At 40.7% G+C, this 16,778-nt stretch overlaps 1 protein-coding gene across 2 annotated transcripts in view; it reads left to right on the top strand.

Moving 5' to 3' along the window:
- MKX (mohawk homeobox) overlaps positions 1-16,778 on the top strand; it is a 189,116-nt gene that overhangs the window by 11,456 nt on the left and 160,882 nt on the right. For both annotated transcript variants that reach the window (XM_082257470.1, XM_082257471.1), the window contains exon 2: positions 14,210-14,453. In XM_082257470.1, coding sequence (XP_082113596.1) covers positions 14,281-14,453 — 173 coding nt within the window. In that variant the 5' untranslated portion in view covers positions 14,210-14,280. The remainder of the gene's footprint in view (positions 1-14,209; positions 14,454-16,778) is intronic.

Raw genomic sequence — 16,778 nt, 5'->3', positions numbered from 1 at the left:
TTGTTTATATGTTTATATGATTTATATGGTTTATATGTTGTTTATATGGTTTATATGGTTTATATGTTGTCTATATGGTTTATATGTTGTTTATATGTTTATATGGTTTATATGTTGTTTATATGGTTTATATGGTTTATATGGTTTATATGTTGTTTATATGTTTATATGGTTTATATGTTGCTTATTTGCTCTCTGCAAAATGCGTGATAAAAAAGATTCTGATATGTGCATATCGATTAATAATTAATATGTTTGCCCAAATATTACCAATACAAATGACTACCTTTGTTTATTTGCTTTAGATTTAATTAATAAATAGCAAGAGTTTTGCACCCAGTTAGTCATTTTTTTTTTTTTGCTTTATACTACTCCAGATTGTACGACATAGATTTATTTGTTAAACGTGAAAATTTTATCGGGGTGTTAGAAGTGAATACAGATTTCTGAGCAGTAATTAGGCTTTTATGATGTCTTAGAAAAAAGTATAAGGGTTGATTTACTAATGGCAATAGGGATGTACACTTTGCCAGGGAATTTTCCCCAGAGTGAATGTGAAGTTAAGCTTTGATTACTTCCAATTATCGATTAATGTGCATTAAAAAATGCTGTATATATGTATTTTCCTTGCACGTGATTGGGTATTCTTTGCAAAGTGAAACTCCACCATATTCACTAAGCTTTGGGACTAATTCCCTTACAAAGTGCAACTTCCCTTGTAAAGTGGACAGACTCTTTGCTATTAAGTAGTTATAAATCTCAGACATGAAAAAATGAACAATGCACATATAGTTACATAGTTACGTAGTCAGGTTGAAAAAAGACAGTAGTCCATCTAGCTCATCCAACAAAAAAGAAAACCCAACCATACAATCCCATATACACAATCCTATACCCACAGTTGATCCAAAGGAAGGCGAACAGCCCCAGCAAAGCATGATCCAATTTGCTTCAGCAGGGAAAAAAATTCCTTCCTGATCCCCGAGAAGCAATCGGATATTCCCTGGATCAACTTTACCTATAAATATTAGTACCCAGGTATATTATGTACACCTAGGAAAGAATCCAGGCCTTTTTTAAAGCAATCTACTGAGCTGGCCAGAACCACCTCTGGAGGGAGTCTATTCCACATTTTCACAGCTCTTACTGTGAAGAAACCTTTCCGTATTTGGAGACAACATTTTTTTTCCTCTAGACGTAAAGAGTGCCCCCTTGTCCTCTGTGATGGCCTTAAAGTGAATACCTCAACACCAAGTTCACTATATGGACCCCTTATGTATTTGTACATGTTGATCATATCCCCCTTAATCTCCTCTTCTCAAAAGAAAATCATTTCAGTTCCTCTAATCTTTCCTCATAGCTGAGCTCCTCCATGCATCTTATTTGTTTGGCTGCCCTTCTCTGTACTTTCTCCAGTTCCCCCGATATTCTTTTTGAGAACTGGTGCCCAAAACTGAACTGCATATTCCAGATGAGGTCTTACTAATGATTTGTACGGGGGCAAAATGATATCTCTCTCTCTGGAGTCCATACCTCTCTTAATACAAGAAAGGACTTTGCTTGCTTTGGAAACCGCAGCTTGGCATTGCATGCTATTATTAAGATTATGATCTACAAGAACACCCAGATCCTTCTCCACCATTGATTCCCCCATTTGTACTTCCCCTAGTATGCATATTCTTACTCAAGTGCATAACTTTAGATTTATCAACATTAAACCTCATTTGCCACATAGTCGTCCAATGAAACAGTGCATTGAGGTTGGCTTGTAAGTTGGAGACATCCTGTAAGGACGTTATTCCACTGAAAAGCTTGGTGTCATCTGCAAAGACTGAAATGGTACTTTTAATCCCAGACCCTATATCATTTATAAATATATTAAAAAGTAAGGGCCCCAACACTGAACCTTGGGGTACACCACTGATAACTTTAGACCATTCAGAGTAAGAATCATTAACCACTACTCTCTAAATTCTGTCTTTTAGCCAGTTTTCTATCCATATACAAACTGATCTTTCCAAGCCTGTAGACTTTATCTTACACATTAGCCTCTTACTACAGTGTGTACTAACCTAAATACAATGCACTGAGTCTGGTTCCTCTCTGATCTCTTTCTCACTCTCTCTCTCTGCTGTCTGCATGACTCACTCCTAATAGATTACCACAGTCTCCCAGGACACCGCCTGCCCACCCCTCCCGCACACAGCAGATGACCGATATCCTCAGCTCTGTAAATAGTGGGGTGTGTTACTTTCCTCCAACCATCTGTCAGATTACACTCAGCTCTGTGCTCTAGCTCTGCATTGTGTGTGTGACATCAGATCTCCGCCCACTGCATTCTGCTGCTGGGAAAAATCTTTTGGATCTGTGTGTTGTAGAAGGCTGTACAGGACAGATGGCTGCAGATACACAGGTACAACTTATGTAGGAAGATTTGTTTAATCTCTGTGTATTACCTAGATATTCATTGTGTATCATCTATGTGTATCACCTGGTGCATTCACAGGGTATATGTAAGGGTTTATAACCACTTTCAATAAATCAACCCCTAAGTCACTTTAATGACTATGTAATTGAATCTTATGCAATTCACGCTAGTCATAATTATTATTACTACCCTAGTGTTACAACGTGTATACCACAAGCCTCTTTCTTAGACAGTTTTATCTTCTGATGTAGTGGTAATAGTCTTCTGATGGATATTCTGCATCATTTGTAATAATTGGCTGATATTTAGCTTTAAGCATCTCAGAGGCTTTGATAGGTAATCTAGTCAGATTAAACTATACTTAGCTGGTTAATGCCCTAAGTAGTTTTCATGTGCGGATCACTTTTTTTTTTACATGTGGAGATTAAATTAAGGAAAGCATAAATTTGGGGGGATTTATCAAAATTGGAGCAGCTGTGCATGGCAACCAATCAGCTTCTTTCTTTAGCTTGTCCAGTTAAGCTTTGAAAATGAAAGATAGAAGTTGATTGGATGCATGCACAGTTCCTGGCTGCTCCGGTTTTTATGAATTCCCCTCATTGCATTTGACCATGGTAGCCAGTTTTATCTTTGTTTTCTCTCTAGGTGAAGGTGAACAACAGTATGGTTAAAGCAAGTCACAGTAAATCATAGTGACCAATCGGGATTTCCAGTCAGGTTTTCCCTGACTTGAGTACAATAAAGTGGTATCTCATTGGTTGCTTTTGCTTATTTGCTTTGCTTAACCGCTTTCGGACCGAACACCGCATATATCCTGCAGCAGGGCGGCCCGGCTGCGTGAAATCACGTACATATGATTTTGTGCACGAGGCCTAAGGGCACGTGCAAGCGCCTCCGGTGACCCGCTCCTGCTGTGATTGGACACAGCGGGAGCCAATCAGCCTGTCTGGCGGCTGCAATGGCCGCCAGGATACGCCGATCCTTCAGAGGAGAGGCAGAACGGCAGTCTGCCTATGTAAACAAGGACTGCCGTTCTGTCAGAGAGGGAGATGGAGATCTTGTGCTTCTGCTAAGCAGAAACCCTTATCCCTGTTTTCCTCCAGTCACAGCATTCCCCCCACAGTTAGAAAGCACTCCCTAGGAGCACACTTAACCCTTTGATCACCCCGGATGTTAACCCCTTCCCCGCCAGTGTCATTTATAGTTTTTTTTTTTACAATTTTCTTTAGCACTGATCACGGTATTGGTGTCACTGGTCCCTAAAAAGTGTCACTTAGTGTCAGATTTCTCAACCACAATGTCGCAGTCCCGCTAAAAATGGCTGATCGCCACCATTATTTGTGAAAAAAAAAATAAAAGTTCCATAAATCTATAAAGTAGTTTGTAGACGCAATAACTTTTGCGCAAACCAATCAATATACGCATTTTTTTTTTTACCAAAAATGTATAGCAGAATACATATTGGCCTAAATTAGTGAAAAAATTACATTTTTTAAATGGATGTGTTTTATAGCAGAAAGTAAAAAATATTGGTATTATTTATTTATTTTTTTTTCATATATGTCAGTCTTTTTTTGTTTATTTTTATTGTGTATTTTTTTCCTTACACTTTTGAGTCACTCATTTTGTAGTATTATTGCACTGCTGGCGTTGCAGATATTTATTTGTGTCTTTCACTTTTTTTTATGTTGTTTATTTTAAGTAGCGGCATTTATTGTGGTATTTGAGTTTGTAGCGTAGGAGATTAGCACCATTTATATAAAAAATAAAAAATGCAGAGGTGATCGAATACCACCAAAAGAAATCTCTATTTGTGGGAAAAAGGGATATTAGTTTTATTTGTGTACAGCGTCGCACAATCGCGCAATTGTCAGTTAAATTAAACCTTCCGGGGCTGAAGTGGTTATTGAGTGTCACATATCATATGTAGCCTCATATGTAGATATATTGGCAGATTATTTAGCTGCTGTCTAATTGGCCCTGGTATGTGTATGTATGAATGTGAGGTCGGGATCTTAGATGGTAAGCTCCTTGGGGGCAGGGACTGATGTGAATGTATAATATACATATATATGTAAAGTGCTGCGTAAATTGTTGGCGCTATATGGGTACATCATATAAATAAATGTATAAATATAGCCTTTCCCTCCAATCACCCTCCTCCACCCATTTAGTCTGTTATTGTAATCATTGTACAAGGAAGGAACATGTATATGGATAATTAAAGGGCATTAATAGACTGAGACAGAAACGTAACAGATCATCTCAATGCATGGCTGTAAATTCCATAGAAGAGTAAACGCACAAAACCCGTACTGTACAGAGTCACAGCGAGCAGAGAGGAGGAAGGTCGATTGAGTGTAACAAATGACAGCATTGTCTTCAGCCAATTATCTTCATTGTATGCGGTCCGCTCCTCGCTCCCTCCTCATGGCGCTCTGTGTCCTATTCTGTTGCATCCCAATAATTGGAAGACAGGCTGGGGTAGAAATAGAGCATTCCTAAACACGGATGGTTGCATTTTACAACATTTTCCACAGCAACGCCTTTAGTGTACACATGGGCCTCAATTATTGAATAACCAGAAAGAACACTACAATTCTACTGTCATGTCAGACAAGCTGCAGTAATTATTTTGTGAGGAACATGTCCATTTTAAAACTGAAGTACAGAATCACAATAAAAAAAAAATGGCAACTACATTATCGCAAAAAGAACTAAGTGGTTTATTTCTTACAGTATATTTAAACCTACATTTTTAGTTTTGGATAGAGCAGGGCTTTTTATTATGTCTGTGTCCCATTGAGGAGATTGCCCCTGACTTCCTGTTCTGAAGATACAACAGGAAGTGACAGAAAAAGTGAGTGGAAATCCTTTTTTGGTTGTCACCATAATAGGTGTCCCCATTGGAAGTTTTCCCCTCACCTCCTGTTTCAAGGATATCTGTAATATCTTGAATTTCCATCACCTTCTGTACTGGGTATAATCAACATCAGGACACATAGAGAAGGTGAGAGCCAGTTCACACTACCGCGACCAGAAAGTCGCCCCATGAAGGAGCGACTTTTTAGCGTTACTTTGAAGAGACTTGTTAAGAGACTTGGAAGAGACTTGGAAGAGACTTGTGCACTACTTTGAAGAGACTTATGATAGGCGACTTTGTCTGTGGGGAATGCCTGGGTAATCTCTTTCTTCTTCCTGGAAAGTCTGATCACAGTCGCTTGAAAATAGATAAGGATCCGACTTAAAGGCGACTCCCATTGAAGTCTATGTGCACAAGTCGGATAGAGGTCGCCTTGAAGTAGTACAGGAACCTTTTCTGAAGTCGGAGCGACTTCAGTAGTGCATATTAAGACGGCTCTCATTCATTTACATTGAATTTGTGATGACAAGAGACTTGAGGCGACTTGAGGGCACACAAGTCGTGTCCCAAGTCGGAGTAGTGTGAACCGGCTCTTAGATCCCGTTTACACTGGGGCGATCCGACTTGCCGGGGCGACCACACAGGTTGCGGCGCGCTGCTCGCACCGCGACCTCTGAGCGGCCGGCACGGACTTCATAACATTGAAGTCTATGCAGGTCGCTCCGGGTCGCCCCAAAGAAGCTCCGGACCCTTTTTCTAAGTCTGAGCGACTTGTGTTGCTCCTATTAGAACGGGTCCACAGCTTCTGTATGGCAGGCGACCTACGGCGACCTGTCAGGCGACCACGTCGCCTGACAGGTCGCCCCAGTGTGAACGGGGGCTTAGATACTTGGAAGAGACTTGTGCACTACTTTGAAGAGACTTAAATGATAGGCGACTTTGTCTGTGGGGAATGCCTGGGTAACCTTTTTCTTCTCCCTGGAAAGTCTGATCACAGTCGCTTGAAAATAGATAAGGATCCGACTTAGAGGCGACTCCCATTGAAGTCTATGTGCACAAGTCGGATAGAGGTCGCCTTGTAGTAGTACAGGAACCTTTTCTGAAGTCGGAGCGACTTCAGTAGTGCATATAAGACGGCTCTCATTCATTTACATTGAATTTGTGATGACAAGAGACTTGGGGTGACTTGAGGGCACACACGTCGTGTCCCAAGTCGGAGTAGTGTGAACCGGCTCTTAATCTCTACAGTTTGAACAAAAACAGCAGTAAAAACATAATAGAGGTCCTAGTCCTTCCACAACCTAACCTAAACGAATAAAACTATTTTGGCTTTTGATACATTTTTACAACAGTCATGGAACTTTATAGAGGTGCAAAACCAATACAGCTCCAATACAGCCTTATAGCACCCCCGTCATCATCCCCAAAAAATAATTTCACTTGCAAAAAAGAACAGATAGTATACTTACCTTTATTGCAGCCCGTGTCTTCGGCCTTCTCGGTTCAGGTTCTACAACCTCTTTTAGACTCTTCAGCCTTATACATTTCCTTGTATCCCACCACAGACTTTGATTCCATCCACTGACCTCTCTGTCTACAAGACTTGGAGCTGGAGAGTGGAACCACGGGGGACATAGGCACCAGATATTCCTGGAAGGGTGGAACACTAAATGCTTACCTAACATGGTTGGGAAGTACAAAGATGGGCCAATTTCATTTTTGGTGGACAAAAGGAACCAGAACCTCCAACTTCTTTGAACATTGAAGATCCCATTAATGGATGTCTCTTTAAAAAATCTTTTGTTAATCAAAATTAACTTAATTCAGTCAAATTAACACACCTGCTTTATATAGGTCAGTTTCCTATTCCTTTCTGTAAATTTACTGCCCAGTGCCCAGTACATACCATATCAACCAATAAAAAAATAGATGTTACCAGTTTAGCGGAGCCAGACTACGTAACCTTTCCTCAGCACTCCTTCCCAAATAATCACAAGATGAGGGGTTTTGACCTCATTTATAGACAGAAAAATTGCCTCCATATTCTTAAAGAGATTGTAAATAATAACATGTCCACATGCCTTCTGTTGCTGGCCAATATAGATGTCCTTGTTCTCAGCCCCCTCTGACTTACAGTTTAAACAGTTCCAAAGTTCACACTAGTTGGAGCAGCTAATTTTCTCTTGGAGCAGAGCAGTTTAGGTCTTCTCAAGGTTTGAAGGACAACGGGGTTCTGACTTTCTCACACCAAAGAAAACTGAGTGGAGTTACAAACAGCGGCAGTCCAGGAGCTACTCTTCATCACTATTTAACCACTTTACCGCTGCTCACTGAGCTGCTATTGCGGCAAAGTGGCTCGATAACGTCTGACGACGTAGACCTACATTGCCAGACATTCGCCTCTCTCGGCGGCGCGCGCGCGCCGCCGGAGGCTCGCTCCCTCTGTATTCAGTCACAGCGGAGTCGGGCCAGGGGAGGAGCGGCGGTGATCACCGCCGCTCTTCCCAGATCGTCTGGGAATCGAGTGTGGAGGTCCGCCCGCTTGTGTAAACAAAGCGGGCGGATCTCCTAAGTGACAGGCAGGGTCAGATTGCAGTGTTCAGCATAGCTGAACCTGAGATCTGTCCCTGTGTCACTCAGTCACCTCTCCCCCCACACGTTAGTAAGCACCAGGCATACATTAACCCCTTGATCACCAATAAAAATTAACCCCTTCCCTGCTAGTGTCATTTTTACAGTAACAGTACATATGTATAGCACTGATTACTGTAGTAATGTCACTGGTACCCCCAAAAGTGTCAAAAATGTCAGTCAAGGGTCCGATCTGTCCGCCGCAATGTCGCAGTCCCGCAAAAAAAATTGCAGATTGCCGCCATTACTCGTTAAAAAAAAAATACCAAAAATGACAGGAATCTTTCCTTTAGTTAGTAAACGCAATAACTTTTGCGCAAACCAATCAAAATACGCTTATTGCGATTTTTTTTTACCAAAAATATGTAGCAGAAAACAAATTGGCCTAAAATGTTAAAAAATTTAGATTTTTATATTTTTTTGGGGGGGAATTTCATATAAAAAAATGTGAAAAATATTATTTTTTCAAAATTGTCACTCTTTTTTTGTTTATAGTAAAGTAAAAATCGCATAGGTGATCAAATACCACCAAAAGAAAGCTCTGTTTGTGGGGAAAAAAATGACGTAAATTTCGTTTGGGTACAGCGTTGCATGACCGCGCAATTGTCAGTTAAATTCGCACAGTGCCGAATTGCAAAAAGTGACCCAGACGTAAGACAGCAAAATCCTCCGGTGGTAAAGTGGTTAAAGTTAATCAGTAGGAGTTCTGAATTAGGTAGCCCCTGATAATTGCCAGCCAAACGATGGAGAGGCTGTGTGGTGTGCTAAGTTCTTGCTGCAAGTAGAAAACCCTTTTAACGGTTGTCCTGTACAGATTATTAACCTTTAGCCATGCAAGACTTGATCCTTAGCCAAGTAGTGCCACTCCTATCTCTTGGTTTGGGATAGGTGCTGCTAGTTCAGTTTATTTCGATTAATTTTACTGGAAAGACCTCCTATGTTCATATCTTATCAACCAAGCCGTAATAGGCTTTTATTAGTTTTGTGTTGCCAGGCTTCCAATCATATAAAATAAAGATTTTTGGTTATAAGAAATTATATCGAGATTGATGAATGACCTTGACCTCTGTGTACTGTTTCTGTAGATCTTCCAAGCGCTGTAGAAAAAGGTATAGACTCACGTTAGGATGTTCCTATCAGGATTGGTCACTGTCGATGATTTCAGAAGAGTCACAGCTTTGAAAATCATTACAGGCTCTGTGACAAGAATTCCTGGAAAAATGCTTCAAACTAAAAAAAAAAAATCAAAAGCTTGCTAGATTGCACAGATCACTTGGTTTATTAACCACTTCTTGATCGGAAGGTTTTCCCCCTTAATGACCAGGCCATTTTTTGCGATACGGCACTGCGTTACTTTAACTGACAATTGCGCAGTTGTGCGACACTGTACCAAAATAAAATTGATGTCCTTTTTCCTCACAAATAGAGCTTTTTTTGTGATATTAGATCACCTGTGCGATTTTTATTTTTTGTGCTATAAACAAAACAAAAGACGACAATTCTGAAAAAAAAACAATATTTTTTACTTTCTGCTAAAAAACATTCCCAATAAAAAAAATTACTACATATTTTAAAAATGACTACATTGCTACCTATTTTTGGTTAAAAAAAAAAAATCCCAATAAGTATATATTGATTGGTTTGCACAAAAGTTATCGCGTTTACAAACTAGGGGAAAGATTTATGTCATTTTTATTTATTTTAATTTTATTTACTAGTAATGGTGGTGATCAGCGGTTTTTAGCGGGTCTGTGACATTGCGGTGGACAGATCAGACACCTGACATTTTTGACACTTTTGGGGGGGCTTTTCCATTAGTTTGGAAGCCAACATCATCTGGTAAGAAGCCATTTGTCTCTTTGCTTCACTGGGGGCTTCTATTTGTTTTCTCTGACGTGAGAGGAGCGCCGTCTCCACTTGCATGCTTTGACTTGTGGTTCTTCTATACAGCACAAAGTTTTTTTTTTACCATTGGATTTTTTCCTATTCATGGACTTCTCATATGGACTTCTCACTTTCAAAAATGTTTCTGGATTAATGTGCACAGGTATTTAAGAATTGTCTTTGATATTCATTACTATTTAGCGCTACACGTTTTTACATTACTACAGTAGTCAGTGCTAAAAATATGCACTATTAATGTAATAATGACACTGGCAGGGAAGGGGTTTACACCAGGGGAGATCAAAGGGTTAAATGTGTCCCTAGGGAGTGCTTTTTAACTGTGTGGAGGATGGACTTGCTGGATGAACACAGAGACCTCTGTTCCTAAATAGGAGGAGCACAGGATCCCTGTGTTCATAACTGACATAACAGCAGTCTGGCCTGTTTACATCAGCAGACCGCCATTCTGTCTCCACAGGGAGCGATCGTGGGTGCCCGGCAGACATCACGTCTGCCGGACCCGCTGATTGGCTCCCCCTGTGGCCAATCGGTGTGTGCCCCCACTAGCTGTCCTGCGAAAAAAAGTACAGGTACGTCATTTTGCGGGACAGAGCCGACCTGCCGCAGTATAAGTACGGTGGCTGGTCAGCAAGTGGCTAAAATTGCAAAGTAAAAATTGCACTAATATTTCATATAACAGGCATATAAGAATAGGTAGCTGTTACATGATCTCCTTCAGTAGAAGCCCTCAGACCCCAACTAATGGAGGGCAAGTGGTTGAGGGAAAAGCAGGACGATCCTGTATGAAGGGGCCTACTAGTTTAGCAAACATGCAAACCCCTACAAACCACTCCGCACTGCTTCCTAAGGAATACCCCACTAATATGATTTTGAAACTCGGCCCCTTTAGATCCCTTATAAAGTAAGGACAGATTTGCTGATATTAGTTGGGGCTAAGATCTTGTACTCAACGAGATAAGGACCCAAAAACTTCCTCTTTTCATATGCCTGCTTTTATTTTTTTGCAGCTTACAGTGGCTGCGTTTCTCTTTTTTAGGCTTTTTTTCCCCTTTATTTTCTCCTTGTGATCCACAAAGCCACTTCCTTTAACAGACCAAGCTATCCAGACAAAGTGGCAGTTAGAGGGTTGAGACAAACCCTAGAGTCGGTTCACACTGGGGCGACACGACTCCTTACTACTTCGGGGGCGACTTGTGCATTACAATGCACCACGACTTCGAAGCAACTTGCAGGGACTTCACATAATGGAAGTCTATGCAAGTCGCTCCGAGATCGCCCCGAAGTAGTACAGGACCCTATTTCTAAGTCGGAGCGACTTGTGTCGCTCCTATTAGAACGGGTCCTGTAGCGGTCAATGAACCGCGACGGTGCGCGACTTGTCAGGCTGACAAGTCGCCTGACAAGTCGCGCTAGTTTGAACCGGCTCAACTCTTACAGGGATGCTTACGATGGTCAGCTTTTATTTATTTATATAAAACCGTTACAGCAAAATGAAAAAGAAACTGTTGCTGTAATGTGGGGTACACACTAGTAGAAAATCTGGCGAAAATTCCCGCCTGAGGTAAAATTGTACGATTTTCGGCTAGTGTGTACACAACTTTCAGCAGCCGATGCCGATTTTCAACGAAAAAAAAACAGCAGGACAAACACCAACATTTTTATCATCCGTCCCCAGACGACCAATTTTCGTTTAATGTGTATGCAGTACGTCTGCGAAAAATCGGATATGAAAGACCGCGCATGATCTAAAGTTGCCGATGACCCGGAAGTCTAGGTACAAATGTCCCAAAAAAAATCGAACGAGAAATTTCGTGAACATTATGCACTGTCAACTAAAAACGGTTATGACCGCTGAGCATGAGAGAGAAAAATCGGAGAATATTTTGTCCGATTTCCGTCAAGTGTGTACGAGCCTTAACTGTTTAAAAAGTGTTATCTGGAGTTTGGCTTTGATTGGTTAGCCAAGTATATCTAAATCTGATAGTTTATTCATATCCCCTCCCTAGACTGACAATGCTAATGTCCAAAGGTGCCTCCATTGTTCTTCCATCCAGAGTGGAGACACCCTAAAGCCCCGTACACACCCCCCGAATATCGGGCAATATTGGCTCGTTCAATAGAAACCGGCCGATATTTGGCCCGTGTGTAGGGCAGCCGGTCCTACTGAAGCCTCCAAATAAAAAATAAAAAAATGGGGGAGGGAGAAAACTTCACCCTAGAAAAGTGTTTTCTTCCTGGGACAATTTGGGCATATATCCAGACTGAGTGATCATCTAGGTTCTGTCCAAGAAGCATAACCGAAATGATCTTCCGATTGTCATCCAATCAGCGCTCTCAGCCAATGGCTGTCCCCCTGTCAGAACACAATCGCTCAGCAGGGAGAAACCTGTACTAATGTAAAAAGAAAAAGAAAAGTCGTACTGTACAGGCCAAATAGAGGGATGTTCATAATTCAATAAAAAACATGTTTTTAATATATCAAGATAGAATAAAAACAGCACAAAAATGACAGCTAGATATGTAACAATCCCTAAGGGAGAAAAATATATGGTAGCTGGTCTGATGAGCACTATATAAATAGGGGTCTTCGGTGCTAACGCGTTTCACCAATCACTTCCTGAGGGCTACAAAGGACATATAGTACTCATTTATAGAAAGAAACAACATCATTTACAAACAGGTATTAATACGCATATTGCGCATATTCCACATTCAAATATTGTATAGCAGTGCTGAGATAGACAGAAACCCTGTACTAACACAGGATTGTTAGTACGGTTAGCTCCTCTCTAGCTCTTTGTCTTTTTTTTCAGCCCACTTGGTTGAACGAAAAAAAAAAAAAACTGATAGCGTGTACTAGGCTTAAGTGTCGGTTCACATTGGTGTGATGCGGGAATCCTGCGAATCCACTGCGGGTTCCCGCATCACACCCGACTCACAGGCACTTCACACTGCCGTATGCAAACCACTGGGGGTGCCAATACAAAGTTAACGACACCCCCAAAATAAGTCGCATATCGCAGTGCGAACTGTCAGTTCGGACAGGAATCGGATCGCATAGGTCGGAACACTCATACAATCTGATTCTGGTGCGAACCAAAAAAAATAGTCCTGTGCGACTTTGGTCCGAATGCGATGTGAATTCATTGCTGAATTTGCATTGCACAGACATCGCATTTGATTTGCTCAGCAGTGCGGTGCGAATCACATATGATGTCTGACATTGCATATGTGTGAACCGGCACTTAGACAGGAAATGTGTTATTGGCCTGATCACCGGATGAATAAAAAACAAATGCAACCACCATATCTAAAGATTTGTAAGCTGCGATATATACAATTTTTGTTTTTGGCCTTAACGCGGCTTTAAGCATACAAAATGTTGCAATTTTGCTTTTTTGATGAACTGTGCAATTCAGTACAGATTTGTTTTGTGTAAAATGTAATGAAGAAGATAGGAAGGGAGAACATTGACATCAAATGGGTCTTAGGCTCCATGTACACGGGACGTTGGTAAAAGTCCCTTTGAATGCTGGAATTTTTAGGACGTTTGAAACGTCCGTTCGGTTGCGTTTGTACCCGCGTTTAGCGGGCGTTTGCGTTTAGAACCGTTCCTAGAGGTCAAAAAAATTATTCCCCTTTAAAATGGAAAAACGCGAACGCCAAACGCGGGTCATCGCGTTCGGTCGCGTTCGGACGCGTTCGGTCGCGTATTTGCGTTTGAAACGCCAGGAAACACACGTTCGAACGCAAATAATTGCGTTCTAAAAAAAGTCCCTGAACGCAACTGCCCGCAAACGACCGCAAACAACCTGGTGTACATGGACAGATAAGATAAAATGTAGATGGGTTCAGGGGCTTCTAAAAAAAACGCCCAACTGCTCCTAAACGGCCATTTCCAGCGTCCCATGTACATGGAGCCTTAGAGCAATGTACAGTATTTATTCTCTGCATAGAAAACCCATGATCAATATATAGATTTGATTCGATTAGATTAGATTATTTTTAATTGTCTAATTTAGGGATCCTAAAACTACGTCCCTCCAGCTGTTGTGTAACTACACATCCCATGAGGCATTGTAAAACTCTGACATTCACAGACATGACTAAGCATGATGGGAATTGTAGTTCCTGAACAGCTGGAGGGCCATGGTTTGAAGACCCCTGGTCTAACTGGTAAACTGAAATATAACTGGTAAACTGAAATCTGTTGCTGCATCTGAAAAGCCTACCAGGCAAAACAAGTTATTCCTACAGGAACCAATGACAGTCCAAGGACAACATTTTTGGAGTTGTCAATTGCTTAACATATTTTTCATAGTTTTCTGTGTTCTGATAAATCTGCTGAGCAGTGAACTGACACTTTCTCTTTTCCTCTCCAGGTATTGATTAGTTGACATTGGAGATTTCATTGTCATCTGCAATCAGGAAAGAAACTTCATATTGCGCTGCCATGAACACCATAATGTTCAGTAAGCTCAGCGGTCAAGTCCTGTTTGAAGAGGCCACAGGTGAACGAGGCGTCAGACCGTATGTAGGGGTAATAGAGAGCACCAACCCTGACATAAGCTTACAAGATGGCGTCTCCATGAAGGACAATGCCAGCCTTAGACACCGGCGTCCCGGGTAAGACACATCAACTTGAGCTTCACTTTAAGTAACTGATTTACTAAAGGAGTCATTTTTAAGGAGATCTGTTTACCCCATATACTGGTTTGGGGGATTTGAAAGGAAAAAGAATAACTGAATCTTCTAGGTTGTTTAAAGTTAAAACAGGTCAATTAAAAATAATTGTCCCATAATCTATATACATTTGAATTCATACAGAATAAACAGTAGAGTGGCAGAAGGCTTATCAATGATTTTTTGGGCTGCTGGTCCTAGGACCGATTCCAACAGGTCCCTATCTGCATGGAGTTTGAGTGCCTTTACCATGCTTGTGTGGACATTCCCTTGGTGCTTTGGTTGATTTACCACATTTCAAATACTTTCTAAATATACAAACACTAAATTAATACTTGACAGTGTGTCAGTGTGTCATGACACTTCTAGGGGCATTAGAGGCATTAGATTGTACGCTCCTTTTGAAAAAGGGACTGAAGTGGCAATGTGTTGTCTGCAAAGTCTGCATAATATGTTGGTTTGTTTGTAAATTCCCTTGCGTATCATTGGGTTTTCAAGGTGAAAATACAGTAACTTTATTGTGTTTACTAACCCCAGGGCCCATTCACACTCTAGCCTTGAGTTACTCAAATGCACTTACTGTGTTCTACCACAGTGGAAGTTGGTGTGAACAGGCTTTAAGTGAACCTTAGTATTTAAGGTATGTGTTTCCATGCTATGGATTTAGTTGATATATGGCTGCTGCCCCCACCTTGACTAACCACCAAAGTGGCATCTATGAAAGGGAGTATACAAGAAAAGGTGTGTAATGGCGCTGCTCTTGGTGTCCCTAGGTATATATGTAAACAAGAATTGTGGTAATTAATAAGTATATCATGAATTCATAAATATATGTCATCATAAAAATACAAAATGTCACCTTAAAAAATAAAACCACAAAACCGGAAGTTGTGCAATAACACTTGGCTCCACCCTATGCGTTTCAGCTCCTGTTGACGTCAGAGTGACGAAATGCGTGGGGTGGAGCCAACTGCCATTGCGAAATATCCGGTTTTGTGGTTTGTGCCTGTGGAGCGCATGGTGTCCCAGACTTCCTGGATTTTAAATGCGAGTGCTTGCTTATCTCTTATAAGTGCACTACTTTTACTAATAAATCTTGCTCATACGATTTTACACTATGGGGGCTGTATCTTTCTTGTTTTATTGACCCACTTGGGAGGATGTCACTATACCACTGCATATGAGGGGTAACACCAACCAGACACACTTATATACAGTGAGTCACCCCTGTTGCAAGGGGTAGGCTATCTGGTGAGTGAGATACCGGGTGGGGAACACAAGTGAAGACACAAGTGAAGATCACTGCATGTTGACCCACTTGGGAGGATGTCACTATACCACTGCATACGAAGAGTAACACCAACCAGACACACTTATATACAGCGAGACACCCCTGTTGCAAAGGGTAGGCTATCTGGTGAGTGAGATACAGGGTGGGGAACACGAGTGAAGACACTGGGGATCACTGCATGTTGTGATTTACATCTGTAACACAATCACTCAAGGCGCCCCACCGGTGGCACTGGAAGGAGCAGCAGGATCACGAGTGGAATCTTATGGACACTGTGTACACTTTTTATTCATAGGATTTATGCACAATTCTATGAATTTTTCATAACCGTATAAACCTTTTTTCACTAATAATTTATGATTTTTACATATATGTTATGTATTCACTAAGTGAGTTTGGAATTTGGAATTCTGGAATTTGGAATTTTTTTGGGAATTTTAGCACTTTTTTGCCGTATTTTGCACGATGAATAATTTGCACAGGTTAACTGTTTTGCGATTTTGCACATATAACTTATGGTTTTGATGATTTTTTTTTATGGTGAAATATGATTTATGTTGATATATATTTTTTATGGTGACATTTTTTATTTTTATAGTGACATATTTTTATTAATTCATTATATACTTACCAATTAGCACAATTCTTGTTTACATATATTCCTATTGACACCAAGAGCAGCGCCATTACCCACCTTTTCTTGTATACTCCCTCTCTAAGTAAACCTTCTGTACTCTTTCAGTAAGACATTTCCAGTGCGTTGCCTAATTTGATGGGGTGGTCTCATTTTAAATGATTAATCATCTACATCTCTGTTTAAAATGGTATTATTTTTAACTTCCAAACATAAAAAAAATTGCTGCTGTTTTGTTATGATGTCATACAAAGACCGAGCATTTTTTTTGTTTCTCATTGTGAGGAACCTTATAGGCCAACTTTAGAGCAGAACTTCATGCAAATATTTAAATTCACTTACT

This window comes from Pelophylax lessonae (assembly GCF_965119305.1).
Source record: "Pelophylax lessonae genome assembly, chromosome: 5".
NCBI classification, from domain to species: domain Eukaryota; kingdom Metazoa; phylum Chordata; class Amphibia; order Anura; family Ranidae; genus Pelophylax; species Pelophylax lessonae.
This window is presented reverse-complemented; position numbering and strand designations above follow the sequence as displayed.